Source organism: Equus asinus, chromosome 6 (assembly GCF_041296235.1).
Source record: "Equus asinus isolate D_3611 breed Donkey chromosome 6, EquAss-T2T_v2, whole genome shotgun sequence".
Classification (NCBI taxonomy): Eukaryota; Metazoa; Chordata; class Mammalia; order Perissodactyla; family Equidae; genus Equus; species Equus asinus.
Genome location: NC_091795.1, coordinates 93,189,477 through 93,207,344, shown reverse-complemented (window position 1 = coordinate 93,207,344; position 17,868 = coordinate 93,189,477). Strand labels below are relative to the sequence as shown.

General features: G+C 47.9%; 1 protein-coding gene across 4 annotated transcripts in view; it reads left to right on the top strand.

Annotated features, from left to right (window-relative positions):
* LPIN1 (lipin 1) overlaps nucleotides 1-17,868 on the top strand; it is a 123,383-nt gene that overhangs the window by 20,118 nt on the left and 85,397 nt on the right. For all 4 annotated transcript variants that reach the window (XM_044771965.2, XM_070512584.1, XM_070512580.1 and 1 more), the window contains exon 2: nucleotides 9,924-9,980. In XM_044771965.2, coding sequence (XP_044627900.2) covers nucleotides 9,924-9,980 — 57 coding nt within the window. The remainder of the gene's footprint in view (nucleotides 1-9,923; nucleotides 9,981-17,868) is intronic.

Here is a 17,868-nt window from a genome sequence, read left to right as displayed (position 1 = left end):
CCGCACGCCTGGGCTTCAGGACTGCTCCTCTGTAACCCTCCTTTGTTGCTCTCCTGGACAAAATGCCTCAGTAGCACCCTGATTCTTTTTGTCTCACTCCTCAATGCCTCTTACTGAATTTCGGTCCTCTCGCTTCATTAGCTCTGCGCTCCACACTCTGTATTCATATCTCCTCACTGGCTTACAGCAATGCCGAGATTAGTCATGCTTCTGCTTGCCATATCCTCCCTTGTTGACCTGGCGAACTCCTACTTGATCTTTGATACCCAGCTCTTCTGGGCTGTCTTCTCTCTCATCCTGCCCTAGGAGATCTTCCTCCCTCTGGGCTGTCCCGGCACCCTCTTTGTGCCTTCACGAGAGCACACGTCAGGTCGGATCACAGAGATTTGCCTCTGCACCTGTTTATCCTGCTAAACTATGAACAACTCAAGTGATCATGTCTTAGTCATCTTTGGACTTGCCCCAGTGATGAACTCAGTACTTACACAGGGCATGACACGTAGGAGATGCTCAGTCAGCACGTGACCGAACTTGACTCATCGAGTCCTCGCTAGTCTGTTTGCTGTGAACTCAACAACACCCAGGTTTGTCCACAGTGCCTGGGCCAGGTGCACACACAGTGGACTCTCAGTGTGAATAACTGCACCATTCTGTGCCATTTGGTTTTGTGTAGTAATAGCAGTAGTAATAATAATAATAATCAGTATTTGGCATTTGTTGAATGCATAAGATGTACCAGTTTCCATGCTAAGTACTTTAAATTCATTCTCATGTACTCCTCATATAACAATATGTTATTATCTTCATTTTACGGGGAAAAATCTGAAGCACAGAAAAGTTAAATGACTAGATCAAGGTCACACAGATAATTTGTGATGGGTTGAGGATTTGAGCTCAAGTCCATCAGATTCTAGAGTCTATATTTCAGTCACCCTATAAAAAGCTACCTGTGTTACTTACTGTCGCATCCAGGGCTGTGTGCTTTCTGGTTGGGTGGATGTCTCTGTGGTTTGGCCAGTGGCTGTCCTAAAACTGTTCCTTAACTGTTATGCGTAATCCCGCCAGGTAGGTCAGTGTCTCAACGTTATCATGGTTGTCTCTGCTAAGTTTCACCTCTGGTCTTGTGGCTCCAGGATGCCAAGTGTTTTAGGGTCCCCAAGATTTGTCTTATTCAGGTACCGTAAGATACACGGCCATGGAAACTCCTGTCATGAAGGAAGAAGAATTCTCAGGTCTCTAGGAACAGGAGGTGTGGCGCTCCATGCGGGGCCACGTGAGGAAGCACCAGGGCCAGTCGGGGGGCGGAGAGAGGGAAGAGCAAGAGCCTTTCTTGTGGTTTCCGTAGGGAAGGAACAAACGTCAGGGTCAGCAGGCTTGGGATTGGCTCATTTGAATAGTTTCATTAGGCTCTGAGGTCTTGGGGCTGTCCCTGCTTGTCTGAGACCTGGCCAAGTGTGTGAGCACCTGATCAAGATGGCAGTTGAGTTATGGGCTGTGGTTGGTTGTTTGGACGTAGAACGCATGCTTGTAAACGTCACCAAGCACTGGCACCCGAAGAAGAAACCAATTTCAGAAAGCTAGATTTCAACTGGGTCACTAGTAAGAGGTTTTTATTCTTAAGAAAATAAATAAATAAATGAAGATTGCTCCTCTTTCTTTTGAATCACAAGAACAGGTGTTCAATGGAACAGAAATGACACTGATTTCTCTCCTTGCCTGGCCCTGGGAGGGCAGTCTCTCTGGGGTCAGCAAGGCCCTAAATATTAAAGCATCGAAATACAGAAAATAAAAAGACATGGTTAAGACACCAAGGAACGTGGATGCTTGAGAAAGACAAACCGTGGCTTACGTGGCATGGCCTAGTGAGGAAGGAGATCTTTGTGTGCTCAGGGTCTCTGCAATAAGGACTGTAGGAGGAGCATGCCGGGGTGTCAGCAGAGCAGGCTGGGTCAGCCTCCCTTACCCTGGCCTCAGTTCAGTCTTGGTCTCCCATTGCTACGGCACAAACATCCACTCCTGTTTTGCGGTTCATTTTTACTGCCTTCCTTCCCGCCCAGCCGTCACATGGCTCCTTCCATGAGTCTCCCCATTCAGATTTGAATATCTTGAAACTTCTACCATATCTGCTCTGGAGGCATAGGCAGAGATGGAAAGTGCGGATGCCTGACCCCCATGCTTGCCTCCACACCTGTTATATCTGCAGCAGAATTTCCCCCAAAGGAGTCACCTGCCACACAAATACCACCATTTGCTCAGCGAAAAAGAGATTTCACGATCATGTGGGTTTTGGAACTTCCACCTTCTATATTCTGTCTTGGAGATGGACAGCATACAATGACGTCGTAAGGGCACTGAGAAGCGATGCAGGGAAAAAAATCTTTATCTCTGTTCTATCTAATGTTTCCAAATTTATCCGCCCCACCATAGAGCTGGTTTTGCATAACATTTGCTACCATTTCGTGAGAAGTCCTTGGGAACTGCTGCCCTGCTTGGGGGGGACTGGCATGGGGATGGCATGGCTCTGAGCTGCCCACTCACAGGCTTGGAGTGACCAATCGTACCGGCTTGGAGGCCAGGGCCTCAGGGTGCCCAAGGAGCCCAGTGTAATTGCCCCTAGAACCCTGAAGTTGACCCCTTTTTATTTTTTGGTGAGGAAGATTGGCCCTGAGCTAACATCTGTGCCAATCTTCCTCTATTTTGTATAGACGCTGCCACAGCATGTCTTGATGAGCAGTGTGCAGGTCTGTGCCCAGGATCCGAACCCAGGAACCCTGGGCCGCAAAGCAGAGTGTGCGAACTTAATCACTACGCCACTGGGCTGGCCCTGAGGTCTAATCTTGGCCTGATCCACCCTGAAGTCTTTGCTGTGCTCCTGGCATTGCCCAGGCCATCGTACCAGGCCTTGCTCCCTTCTGGATTCCTGGCTCCTGGCAGTGTCTGGCAAACAGTGGGTGCTCAGTGATTGCCTGGATTGGATGACTCCCCCATTAGAATCCTCTGATTAGAGGCTGTGTCTTTTTTTTCTAATCAAACTTTATCCTTGTATGGACACATACACATGTGGCTACATTTGTGGTCTGCGTGGGTTCTTCTCGTAAATAGGCAAGGAGGCACGTAAGCACTGGGATTAGATTTCACATGGGAGAGTTGGCCACATCATTTTGCCATAAATACACACACACAGAGAAAATAAAAAGAAGCACAACATTGTAGATACAAGCAAACGTGTAGACACACTTGCAAAATAGACACGCTTTCTCACCACCACCAAACAGATACAAAGATAAACACAAAGAAATACAATCCAGACCCCCTCTCTCCCCAACACGTGTGCTCTCCCCTGGGACAAACTGCTTCAAAATTGACTGACTTAACACAACTATTTTATTATATCTCGTGAGTTCATGGGTCAGAATTTGGCTGCGTGATTCTTCGGCTCATCATGCGTTACTGAGGTGACTCAGGCGGACCTGCCTGGTGGATGGACTGGTCTGGAAGGACCACGATGGCTTTTCTCATGTGTCTGGTGACTTGGCGGGGGTGGCTGGAAGCCTAGGCTCAGCAGGAACTGTTGACAGGAGTGCCTGCACACGGCCTCTCAGACACGACGTCTCAGGGTGGTCAGACCTCTTACGTGGCGGCTGGCATCTCCCAGAAAGAGCACGGCAAGAGGCGGAGGGGGTTGCTGGAAGTTGAGGAGCTTCTGTCTCAGGAGTTGGAGAACGTCACTTGTCCTGCATATTATTGAGCAAGAAAGTCACCTAGGCTGGCTCAGACGTAAGGGAGGGCAATCAGACTCTAGCTGTCAGTGGGAGGAGCAGCAAAAAATTTGGGGCCACCTGTAATCTAATACACACACAGGCGTGCACGCATGCACACACATGCACACACACACACGCACACAGGCTACGTATCCCACGTGAGACTCAACCCTTCCCTGTTAAGCACACCACTGGGGCTGGGGTGATGTGGCTTAGAGGTCAGTCAAACCCGGACCAAATTCTGGCTTACCCACCCCAATTGCTAGCTGTGGACCTTGGCCAAGTCCCTCGACCTTCTCAGCTGCAGTGTCCTCATCTGCATATTGAGGAAATCATGCTTTTGTTCTTCCATTCAACAAGTATTATTGACAAGCTACCATGTGCTGGATGCTGCTGGGGATACAACAATGAGAACAACAGGCACTGTCCCTTATGGAGGAAGCTGTCATTAACTGAATAGTTGTGCAAACAAATGTAACTTTGCAACTGTGCTAAGTGCTATGAAAGAGCAACAAAGGTGCTGTGAAAGGGTACACCTGTGAGGTGATCAAGTTGAGGAGGCCAGGGACAGCTTCTCTGAGGAGGTGACTTGGCTGTGGTCTGGGAAATGAGTAGTAGCTAACCAGCTGAAATGTGTCTCAGGCAGAGTGAATAGTGTGTGCAAAGGCCCTGTGGCTGGATGGAGTTAGATGAATAGGAAGGGGTGAAATGCCAGCATGACTGGGACAGAGAGATGAAGGGGAGCAAGTGGGAGATGAGACTGGACAGACGGGTGGGCACTTTGTTGACCAAGTTAAGAAAGGGTTTAAAAACTTGTCTACATTTTATATATTTACTTGAATGGTTTTAATTATGAGGGTGACATGACCAGATTGTGTTTCAAAAAGAAGACTTTGGCTGCAACATGGGGAACAAACTGCAAGATGGCAAAAGGAGATGTGAGTGATCCCATTAGGAAGCTGTGCCAGGTAGAAGAGTGCCCCCTAAAGGCGTCAATGTCCTAATCCTTGGAACCTAGGAATGTGTTAATTACATAGCAAAAAATGAGGTTGCAGATGGAAGTAAGGTTACTTCTCACTGACCTTAAAATAGAGTGATTATCCTGGATTATCCAGGTGGGCCCAACGTAATCCCATGAGCTCAGAGACTAGGTCAGAGAGATGGGACATCAGAAGCACTCAGCCTGCCCTTGCTGGCTTTGAAGATGGAGGAAGTATTATGCACCTCATTTTGTAATTGAAGAAAAGGAATTTCTGAGACATTAAGTGACCAACCGAAGACCAAGCATCACTAATCATCGTAACCAGGGCTTGGATCCAACTCATTGGACTACAGAGTCTCTCTGCTATTCTAGGGAACCCCTGGGGGGCTCCAGGTTCGAGCCTGCCTGGGTCTAATTCCAGCCGCATCTACAGTGTCATCCTCTTCACCCCCTCTCCTCCCCACCCAGAGCAAACCCTCCCATCTCATCTCCGCTTATTTCCCATCGTATTGACCGAGGGTGCTGGGCTACGGAAGAAAGGGGATCTCGTCACTGGAATCACGATGTAGGAGGGTGTGTGCATTTAGACTTAGACAGTGTTGGAGATAAAAAGCCCTGAGGAATCACCTAGTGTAATTCTGTCCTTTGGCAGATGGAAATACTAAGACCAGAGAAGGGAAGTACCTTGCCCACCCCCAGCTCCCCACAAGTGAGTACTAGAGTCAGAACTAAGGCCTGAATTGCCTGGTCCCCCAGAGCAATGCTCCTGCCGCTGCCTCCTGGACAGCTCCCGTGTGGTCCTGGAACCTTCAGTGGGAGTTTGGATGCGTTTTCCCATGAAAGTAGGCTCTATAAAAGGACCAGAGTGCCACGAGTCGCACGGCGCAGTGTCGGCTTGGCTGCACTGCGGCTTGCTCTGCCCCTCCTCCCCTGGAAAAGTGAGCTCACTTGGATAGCACAGTTTCAGTGTGAAAATGCCGCTCTCAGACAGTGAGTTCACAGACAAACTTTAGGATGCCCGTTTGTAAGCTGGGAACTGCCTGGACCATCACTGTGGACTTCAGGCCCGATCACGTGGAAGGCCTTCTCTCTGAAGTCTCCCTCTTTTTCCTTGTGTGTTTGTGGGAATTCTGCTGTCTGGCTGTTTCTCCCTCGGTGAAACTGCAGCAAGAACTGTGGAGTCACAAGACCTGAATTTGAATTTGGACTTAGGCCCCATATATGTGACGCCTGGGAAATCATGGGCAGAGGTGACGCAGGGAGCAAGGCCCCGTGAGGAGACAGGAGACTGTCACCTGGGCCTCGAGCTGCAACTGAGATTCAAATCCAGCCTCCCTGGGCATCGAGCCCGTGTTGGTCACCTTCGAGTACAGCTCTCACTTAGCTCCCCAGCAGCCTGAGGGAGGAAGCGTCATGCAGGGTCTTTAGAAGAGGAAACTGAAGCTCAGAGCGGGTGATCAATGCTTCCATATTATTTCTCCTACCAGGACGAGTCTCTGTGGCTCCATTTCAAGTGCTCCTTACCCCGTAATGGTCCATGTAGCCAAGTGAGCAAGCAAAACAACACGACACAAAAGGAAAAGACAGCAGGAAAGTGTCTATCTTTTCTCTATTCATCCGTCTGCATTTACCATGTTTATTCTCCAAGCATTTTTCCATTTTTTCTTTATCTCTTAGTCTATCTATCTATTTATCAATCATCCACGTATTCTTTACTATATATATCTACGGACAGAAGATGATCCAAAACATCACAGGATTTCTATAGCAGTCAGCTTGGGCCGCTGTAACAAAAATACCATTTACTGTGGGGCTGAAACAACAGAAATTTGTTTCTCATAGTTCTGGAAGCTGGAAGTGCAAGATCTGGGCGCCAGCAGGGCCGGGTTCTGGCGGGAGCCTCTCCGGGCTTGTAGATGGTGCCTTCCTGCTATATTACCGGGTGGCAGAGAGACAGCTCATCGCTCTCACGTGTCTTCTCATAAGAGCACTAATCCCCTTCATGAGGGCGCCACCCTTATGACCTTATAACCTCTGACATTCCCCACCTCCAAATACCATCACACCGGAGATTAGGGCTTCAACGCATGAATTTTGGGAGGACACAAACATTCAGTCCATAGCAGTCACATACGTTTAAATTCAGTGAGGACTAAGAAGAAAAAAGAAGTAGAGACAGAAAATAGAGCCAAGAATGAGCCTAACACAAACACACACTTCCTAAAGTCAGACTCATTTACAAGGAGAACAGAAACGCGGCTCTGGCCGCCAATGCCTGCAGAAGGACCAGTTACACAATTATACAGTTCAGGGTATAGGTAAGGTGAAAGCGAACCATTTGTTCAGAAGAGGCTCGTCTGTTCCCGTACGATCACCATCCACAAGTAGAAAGTAACATTCATGCAGCGCGTTATTATTTTACGCACTGTTATCTCTTGATTCTTCCATCAGCTCTATGAGATAACTATTTTATTGTTCTCCTCTCTTTATGGATAAGAAGATTGGGGCTTAGAAAGGTTAGCTTCCTTGTTAAAGGCCACAGCTCTTGGTGGGAGAATGGGGGTTCAAACCCAAGTTCATTTCTGGCTTCCACCATGACTGCTACCTGCTTGGTGCCCAGAGTCCAAAGGCTGGGCTTCAAATTTGTGTCAGAATTTTGAATGAAAACAGGCAAATAGTTGTGGGGTGGGATGAGATTATCTTCTTCTTAGCTTTGAGAGAAATTGTTGAAATACATAGGTTCACCATTTTTTACGTTCTTGTGCTTATATTTAATCTCTGAAATCAAACCAAACTCTTGGGCGGTCAGAGTCACGGCACCCATGACAGTAAAAAATGGTGTTTGATTTGAAACTTCATTTTCAAACGGGACCAAATCCAAGCATTGTGGATTTAAACGGCTGCCAGCCTTCTACCCACCTCGTGAATGTGAAATCAGTGCAACCATTGTACCAGCCAGCGCTGGTGGCCGTGGGACCGTGTTTGTGCCCCGTGAGGAATTCGAGTGGGATGGTCCAGAACATCTGTATTCGAGTTGCGTGATTTTTTGCAGCGTGCTGGCATACCCCACAGGAGCTGCAGTGGAAGTGCTCACTGGACTCCAGGAAGTGTTTCAAACGCAGTGTTCAGGTGAAAGCAGGACTGAATCAATTGGCGTGTTAAGCAATTTATAGATGAAGAAACCACTTGGCCGGCCCCACTTTCCCAACAAGGATCCAGACTTGGGGAGAATCTCTTAACTCACATCTGCCTCCTTTCCCAGGTTCTGTCCTACAGGAAAATCTATCCTTTCTATTCCAGATGTGGTTCCAGGATGATAGAAGGGTCCTCCCCCATTTATCCTTCCAGTTTTCCTCATTGAGTTAAAGGCACATCATCTACCTAGTCACCCAGGCCGGAAACTTCAGCGATTCTCAAAACCTCCCTCTTTACCCACCTGACCAATCCGAGTCCTCACCCACCGGGGGATTCCAGCACCAGGAGGCGCTCAGGGCCGCCCATTCCTCCTCATCCCCATTGTTGGCACCTTTGTTCACAGCCTGGCCGTCCTTTGCTGGAATCGCCCTTAAACCCACTTCTCTGCCTCCAATACAAAGGTCAGAGTGATCCTTGTACGACCCGGATCTGATCATCCTGCTCCTCTGCAGCTCCCCACAGCATGCAGCGCTGGTTCTCAAATCGTGTTCTCTGAGGCCTCGGGGGTTCTGTAGCCAAGACTGGGGACACCAGGCCTCCTCCCTGCTATGACCATAGCACTTCCCCTTCTGTCTGTTTACACAGGGGCTCTTACAACAGATTTTGTTTGAGGAAGGAGTTTTTTAAGAAAATGAAAATGGCCTCCCTCCACCCACATCTCCTGACCGTGGACCCACCCCAGGGCCCCTTCATGCCCACATGCACCTGCGGCAACTATTCTCCAGTCACAGGGCGCTCCTCACGGTTCACCAAGCACATGCGTGATGGCTTTGCTTCTTTGAACACGCTGTCTTCCCTGCTGGGAACGCCTTCATCTCTCCTCTCTTCTCCGAGAGCCCCACTTACCCTCAGAAGCGTTCAGATGTCATCGCCTTCTATGGATGGCACGGAACCTTCCCTGTTTCCTGCAGGCAGATTCTTGGCTCCCTCCTGTGCTCCCATGGGACCCTGAGCATGTCTTGGTGGCAGCCCTGGCCATGACAAGCTTGTCTACATGTCTTCCTGCCCCCGCTGGGTTATGCGTGACTCCTGCACAAGATTTATATTTTACTCATCTCTGCATTCGCACAACCTAGCGAAGCACATGGCCCCTGAGAGAAATGCAGTAAATAAGAATGTAAAGCAACCCCATTAACTGTGAGCCGATTGACAAGGTGGGCTGGGAAGGCTAAATGTGTTAGATGGGGAGCAGGTAGGGTGACAGGGTGAGGGGGTGACCACACAAGGGGAATAGGGGAAGGGGGTTCAAAGCTTGCTGATTCGGGCTGCTTTAGTTGAACTCAGAATGCACATGTATTTGAGTATAACTTAAGCATGATTTAAGAGCTACAAAAACTCAACACGTCCCTTAGACAGGCTGGGCGACACCAGCGTGGTACAGCCCTTTGGGACCTCTAGCTGGGGCACCTGTGGGAGAAGCAGACGGTGCGGGTCCTACCTGCTCAGATAAGGCCCCATGGGCAGTCCCCATAGCTCATACCTGTCCCAGGCTTTGCCCTTTCACCTGGACGGACTCAGTTAACGCTCGCCACACCCATCAGCTCCGGAGTTATTGTTACACCCGTTTTACAGACAAGAAAACAAGCCCTGTGAAGGCACGCAGCCAGGAAGCAGCAGAGGCAGCTCTGGAAGGCGGGTCTCTTGACTCCAATCCTGACATGTTTCCATGTTGCCTTGTCTCCTGAGGCTTCACCCATGGGTTCTGTGGGCTTTGGGAAGGACGAGATGGTGGAGAAGGAGTGAAGGAGTGGGAGAGAGATTTACCATCTCGTAACCGACGGAACGTGCTCAAAGAAAATGCACCACATCCTTCTTCTTGTTTAATTTCTTTTTTTAATTGAGATATAATTCACATACTATAAAATTCACCATGTTTAAGTGCATGGATCAGTGGTTTTTAGTATATTCGCAAGGATGCGCAATATTTACTGCCATGTAATTCTGGAACATTTCCATTAATTAATTTCTAATGTTTTGTTTTTCAGATTCCGATGATGAAAGACCCTGGATGGATTCGAAATGTGTGGTCTTCGAACATTAATGTGAGTGAAGTTGCTGTGAATGTCCGAATTATACTTTTACTTTTCAAGATGCGACAAAATGTTCGTGGATGAGCTGTGGTTTGTGGACACAGTCATGTTGGTTCCTTCGTCCCCCTGCGTTAGTCTCACTGCCCTGTGCCTGGTCCCCATGCCTTGGCCAGGCCCTTCGGTTGTCTCTGGGACTATACTCGGTGCTTCGCTCTCTGCTCTGCCCATGGGCGCTGTCTTTCTGAATCTCTCTGGACCCCATGTCCAGCAGCCTCAGGGCCAGCACGTCCCCCACCCCTCATGCCCACTCAAGCTTCTAGACTCTCTTCCTAGATCTGGCTCTCTGAGCCTCCATTGTTTGGGAGGGATATTTTGCTGAAGCCCACTGGGTGGGGGTCCCAACCTGCATCTGCAGCTCTTTTCTGCTAGTGCCCTCACCTTGCCCTGGAGCTAAACTTAGGCTTCAGCAGCATCATACAGCTTGCTGTACCCCTAGATCTTAGACCTGAGGTCCTTTCCCGTGGAGAATAGACTTGAGGCAATCAGTTTGGAGGTGGGGAAGCTCAAGAGAAGGCTTTTGGAATGGTCCAGGGAAGAAGTGATAAAGCCTGGACACTTATTTGTCCCCCTGTGGTCTGTCCAAAGCCTTGGGGATATAGAAGAAAAGGCACACTTAGTCTCCACTCTCAATGAGCTCACAGTCTGGAGAGGGACTCCGGAACCCAGTGTGGACCAAGAGGGTTTACAGGGACTCAGAAGGCCCACTGCAGTGCCTGCCAGAGCAAGACAGTCTTCCTTGTGATGAGCCCAGAGGCTCCAGTTAAATAAACGAGGAAGGCTGCTGAGGAAGGCCTGGTCCTCGGGCATCTGCGAGGAGCAGAAGTTCTATTTCCAAGGGGATTGCCAGGGATGGGGCCCAATCAGGGGCCAGGGATCCTGGCCAGTGGGCAGTTAGTGGCAGTTGAGCCTGGAGTGAGGGGAGCCATCCTCTATGGAGAAAAGAGGGGCAGGATGTCCTGGTGAGTGAGCCCCTCCTCCTGAGTGTAGAAGGGACCAGAAATGAAGGGGGAGTACAGCAGTGCAGAAAGTAAGACTCAACATCTCTCTTTGTCCTTGTGTCTGTCTCTCTCCTAGTTACTTTGCAAATATGCTAGGCACCAGAGATACAGTGTTGAGTGTGTCGTGGATGGCTCATCAGCCGGTAGAGGGGATACAGGATACACAATGACACAGTGACAATGCTTTGTGAAATGTGCCACCCTGGAGTTACATGTGGGCTCATTAGTGCGGAGAAGCCTGTGATTAATTCTTCACGGGCCTGAGCAATGTGTGAGGAAAGGCTTCTCTAGGAGGCTCAGCTCTTAAGTTTGAAGAATCTGCCCATGGCCTGCAGAAATCCAAAGAAATCCACAGGCACCAACACCCCTCTCGCCTCCAGCCCTGCCGGCAAACAGAGACTCATTCAAAGCAAAAGTCTTGAATTCTGGAAAGACAATTGAGCAAGAAATGTTCACCAGAACTGCTGAACCCTCTTGCTCAGGCCAGGGAACACTGTGATACAATTTGTTACATTAAGCCTAGCACCTCTTTCCTGCTGTGTTCATAATAGGCAGCCTGTCCTTGAAAATGCCTCCCTCTTGGCCAAACTGTGCTCTGATTGCAACATTTCTAATAAGAGCAACAATTCTCAGAATTCTAGATTATCCCCGCCCAGTTACTTGAAACCATAATTTGCTTCTTTCTTTTATTTCTTCTTGTCTTTAGGTTTGAAAAAGGACTGGATTTAAAATGTGGTCTTCTTGGAGACAGCACATTTTGTGCAGGGGGAGGAAGTGACTTTGTCTAGATTTAAATTTATTTTCGACAAATTTTATCAAAGTGTTTCATGTGCCTGCTTTCTATAAAATCAGCTGGGGGGGGGGGCCAACCCAGTGGCACAGCAGTTAAGTGCGCATGTTCCACCTTGGTGGCCCGGGGTTCACTGGTTCGGATCCTGGGTGGGGACATGTCACCGGTTGGCAAGCCATGCTGTAGTAGGCGTCCCATGTATAAAGTAGAGGAAGATGGGCACGGATGTTAGCTCAGGGCCAGTCTTCCTCAGCAAAAAGAGGAGGATTGGCGGCAGATGTTAGCTCAGGGCTAATCTTCCTCAAAAAAAAAAATCAACTAGGAAATACTGGCTCACAGCTACAGCCACAGTTCCCTGTTCCTACCGCCAGTCGACTTACGTTTCCTTTGCACATTATCCTATGGACTTACACTCTATGAAGGAGGACCTAGCTGATCTTCACAGAGCATCATATGCAAAGGACTTGTCCTTTCCTACAGTCTGCCATCAGCGTACACTCTCACCCTGCTTTAGTCTGTTCTGTATTCGGACTCTGCCTTTCTCATAGTTGGAGTTTTTCTTGGAGGCAGGTGGGTTTTTCCTGGAAGTTATATTTGCCTTTCTTTTTCTTCGTTAGGAGGAGAAATATATGCTTTCTGTTCCCTGCCTGTCCCTTTCTGCCCCCCCGCCCCCCGCCTACAATGTCTTTAAGCTTTTACTTTAGTCTGTCACTTGGAAACTATCACATTCATTACTTTTAAGCCCATTAACTTGTTTGAATTGGGATCTATTTCTTCCTATTTGGATGCCCATGATTTTCATGGAGCTCTTCGGTGTTCTTATTTATTTAGCAAATCTTTAAATGACACCACGTGATGGGATCTTTTCTAAGAGCGTTCAAAATTAACCATTTAATTCCTCACAACAGCCCGATAAGTTGGTGCTATTATCTCCACTTCAGAGATGAGAAACTGAGCACAGAGAGTTTGAGGTATTCGCTCAAGGTCACACAGCTGGTAAATGACGGGATTAGGATACGAACCCACACCTTCCAGCTCCAGAGACTTTGTTCCTAAGCACTACAATATGCCGCTTCTGTGAGAAATTTCTCCCATTCAGCCATTTCTCTTTTCATTTATTCCTTGCATTCAGTACCTTTATCATGTTCTCTAGTCTTTGTAGCCTCCCAGCAATCTGGGGGGATGCCCTCTTCTCCTCCGACCTCTCTCCGGGAGACCCCTCTCCCTCCTGCTCTCTGTCCTCCAGCAGAGCTGTCATCTTGGAGGCCCTCCTTAGACCCACCATTACCCAGAGTCTTGTTTTCTTCTTTCTTAGTTCACTCTTTAAAAATAAGCAAAAGCTGGAGTACATTTTCACGTCGCCTCCCAGAAAAGGGAGAGAGAAGATGTTTTTGAATCCCTGCGTGTCTGAATCTCTTTTTTATTTTGGCTTCACATTTGATAGTTTGTTGGTATTAGAATTTGAGGTTGACATTAATTTTTCACAGAGTTCTGACCACATTGTTCCATTGTCTTCTAATAACCAACGTTGCCTGCATGCCAGTCTGACTTTGGCTGTTTCCTGGGTGACCTATTATTATGATGTTTTCTATCTGGAAGCTTTTAGGGTCTTCTATTAATCTTTTGCGTCCTGTACCTTCACAGTGATGTGCCTAGCAGTGGTCATTTCTCCTTCATTCTGCTCGGAACCTGGTCTCCTGGAGGTAATATATTTGTAATCTAACAGACAACAGCAGGTGAGATATTTCAACAAATTAAAGGAAAATGAAAACAAAGAGAGTGGTGACTGGAGACCGTGGAGTTCTGCTATCTCTTCTCGCTCCCATTGCCCAACTTTACGGTCTACGATTGGGCAGATTTCATCAATTTCATCTTCTATTTTTGTCAATCAAATTTTTACTCTTAAAAATTCTTTTTTGTCCTCTGATTATTTCTCTTTCACAGCATTATCCTGTGTTTGTTTTTGAATGAATTATCTTCCCAAATCTCTCTCAGATTCTGGCTTGGGGATTTCTTCCTGTTAATTTCTCCTCTGTTCTTTTCATTATTTTTATTTCTTCCGGAGTCAAGTTTCCCTCTGTCTGCCTGTCATTCTTTCTCTTTCATGTTGCAGGCTTCCCTCAAATGCCTGGTGATACAAGGTCGTCTGTTTTTATAGAGCAGGTAGCATAGGAAGGCTGCTGGAAGCCCCAGCTGCTGGAGGTCAGTCTGGAGTAAACAGTCAGGGAGCTGGCGGTGACCCTGGGGAGCTGTGTCGCTCCGGCTCCAGCACCTGCTCGAGGCTCTCCCGGGCAGGTAGCCCTCCCTTGGCCACTGCCCCCTTTACGGGTACTCCAGGCTGCAGCTTGCTCCATGTTATTTCTTTAGTCAACCTGCCCTTTGCTTTCGCCTTCCAAATTTGATTAAACACCTTTTCTACTGCAGATGCCCCTCCTCCTATTCACTTCATTGTTGTGAATTTTTAAGTTCTGAAGTTTCCTTGAAATTTAGTGTGATAACTGGAGGTAAAGGGAAAATAAATGCATATTCGTCTGTTCTGCTCCGCCTGCCATCTTGCCCTAGGATTTCCTTCCTTGTCTAGCATTGTTCACGGAGCTATTCTGCAGGTGTCCGATGATGTGCACGGTGTTCCTATCTAGAAGTGATCTGTGGTGTCTCTTCTAGCCAATTGCTTTCTTTCTTTTTTTTTTTTTTATAAGGATGGGCTAGAGGAGGGAGTTGCTTGTTTGTTTTTTAAAGATTGGCACCTGAGCTAACAACTGTTGCCAATCTTCTTTTTTTTTCCTGCTTTTTCTCCCCAAATCTCCCCAGTACATTGTTATATATTTTAGTTGTGTGCCCTTATAGTTGTGGCATGTGGGATGCTGCCTCAGTGTGGCCTGATGAGCAGTGCCATGTCTATGCCCAGGATCTGAACCAGCGAATCCCTGGACTGGTGAAGCGGAGCGCCCGAACCTAACCACTCGGCCACGGGGCCTGCCTCTTCGAGCCAATTGCTTTCTTTAGCATGAATCATTATAGCTCCACTCTGTGACGCTGGTCCAGCAAGCGTTAGTGACAGGCACTGGCGCAATCAGATACAACAATAAGGTATTTGATTCGAATCTTACAGAGAATGGTCACTTTCTGTTCAGTGAATTCTTAGGTTTTGTAGAGATACCCTAAGGCCCCTTTCTCATTTGTGAATGGAAACATTGTATTAATGTCTCTTTTTAGCATCAATTCCCGATCCTCCCTTATTCCCATCCCTTCTCCCACTCGGGTGGGCAAATTGTTCTGAATTGCTTGCCCTTGTTTCCTCTTGCTGGAGACCCTGGATATCTCCTAGATGGTGAGCTGTTGAGGACAGAGGCATCTCTTAATCATGTACCCCACACAGTACCTTGTAAGCACTCAGAAATGGCTGGTTGCATAAATGAGTGCGTTCTCTGGGGCTTCCCACTGGCTTCATTCATGATAAGGGCGCTGATATTTTTAATACCAGTACATGTCTAGTTAGTTTCTTTTTGTTAGGATGAGTATATTTTTATTATAACTTATTTTTATTATTTTATTATGATGAATTTATTTTTGCAATCAGGCATTATCACCCATGATATGGTATTTAAGCCTTCATTTAAAAATATATATTGAGTACCTAGTAAGTGCCAGAGACTGTGCTAGATACTTAAACAGAAAAGCTCTTTTCCCTCCTCCAGAGTATGTCTGCTGGGGAGAGATTTTACAATAATTTCATGTGCAAATAGAACATTTTAGCTATAATAAATACTTTGAATAAAATATATACAGTGAGAGTGTCTAACAGGGAGAATTGACGTAGTTGAGGAGGTTAGTGATACTTAAACTAAAATTGAAGGATGCAGAGCAGTTAACCAGGTGAAGAGGGGAGAGGATTCTGTGTAGAGAGAACAGCATGTACAAAGGCCCTGTGGTAGAGGGAACAGGGCAAGCATAAAGAAATAAGAACAATCTAGTGCAGCTTGAGCTTAAACTGCATGGAGAAATAGTGAAACCAGGGCAGCAGTGACACCTGACATGTAGTCAGATGTTTGATACTGGAGAAGTGTGTGTGTGTCTGTGTGTGTGTCTGTCTGTCAGAGAGATGCTCCCTCATTCTGAGGCTCTCTGGTTGATCCATCTGTCTCTGGGTCTCCTGATGACACTGTGGCTGAGTCGAGTGTTGACTGAGCTAGATCAGACCATGATGGATTCGACGTTACAAAGCATGACGTGATAGAAGAGAATGCAAACTGAGCAGTGTTGGGACAGGGGTACATCCTTGTCTGCCTGTCCCTCACTCCTTGCCTCCAGCCCTCCCTCCCATTTGAAATTGAAGACACTCCCACCTGATTCTTCCTCTTGAGTATGCTGCACTCTGCTCAGCATTTCCTCTAATTAGGTTAGTGATGCCCAGACCCTCACTTGGACATCCCCGGGGGCAGGAGAAGGGAGAGGAGAAAGTATTGGGTGGGATGTTATCTATTTTTCAATTAAAGTGAATTCACGTCAGTTCCTTCTTCTGAAACTATCTCAACGTTCTTTGAGATTATTAGAGCTGCCAGGGTGTCATGGACCCAGGATTGACAGTGACCATTCTGGGTGGGTGTTTTGGGGGAGCTGTGGACAGGGGTGATGATAAAGATGGTGACAGCCATGAAGTCACACCACAGACACGCAGCCCTAGGTCAGAGCTGATGACTGTCTATTCCCCACCTCCTCACTTTCCAATGCGGAGACGGAGGTCTTGAAGTGACGTGTGCAGGGTCTCGTAAGTGACAGCACACAGACCGGGACTCAGATCTCCACTCCCTATCCAGGACACTACAGATTCCAGAAAGATCTGTGGGATTTTTACTGGGCCTACATGCCCACTGTTCTGGGAGGAGAACACAAAGCTTGGCTCAGGTCCAGGTCAAATTTAGTGTGGTGACCTGGGACAGCCACTTTCCCGCGGGGGCTTGGGTCACCTTACAGATAGAGCCTGAGGTCTGGCCCAGGGGCAGATCTGTAACTCAGAAGTATCTTTTGGAACCAACTTCCTCTCAGAATCCCTTTAGACAGAGTTCTCTTGTCCCTTCTCTCCTCTGGGGACAGCGCCTCTGTCTCCTCCTCTGTTCACAGACCCCCGACATGGAGCTTTCATAGGACTAGGTCATCCTCTGAGCAGGGGGCTGGGGAGAGCAGCTAATTCAATCCAGGGACAGCAAATCAGGTGGCAGCATTCCGAGCCTGACCTGCGCGTCTCTCCATGACCACCATTCCTCTGTGCGGTGCTCCGGTGGTTCTCAGCGAAGCTGAACCCGGAATTCTCAAATTGTTTTTGCAAAAGATACACCAGTTCACTCTGGAGACAGAAAGAAGGAGAGAGCTAATTCACTGAGTTAGGGCTGGGAGGAGCATTAAAGGAAACTAACTGAATTTGCTGTCTCATGTCTAGAACCTTCCACAGCCCCTTTCCAACTGGGGGTCCAGCTGGGAGCTCCCAGGCTCCAGACACAGCCCAGGTGGTCTCTGCACAGGCCTGACCCGCCTCCTTAGGCTCTTTATATGGCCACCCCAAATCCACATACTTTCATCCTTCAGATCCTTTAGAATCTACAGACAAATGTCATCTTGTCCTGGCATGTCAGTCCTTGATATTAGGCCACGTTTCTCCCACTCCCACTCCCACACCGGGTTTTCTTTCGCAGGTTGAACAGCTTTGATTATCACACTCAGAGCATGCTTTGGCCTCCCCCTTCCTGCTGAGTCATTCCCTTCCAAACAGGTCTACTGCCATCGTTATGGCTGTCAAGTATGATGGCCGGCACTGAATGCAGGACCAGTAAAAATTCCATGCTCTGTTTCAGGCTAACAGACATGTATCTGTGCAGCCCAATACCACAGGGTTGGGAAAATGCACAGCTACAGGATCTTATTCTCCTGAGGCTAGCAGGGGCGGCACAGAAGCTGGAATCTTGTGGCCCATTAAACGTGCTGGCCTCGGCAACACCCCCTCTGGTCTCAGTAGACTATTGTACACTGGGTTACACTTTTGAAGGTGAGAATCATG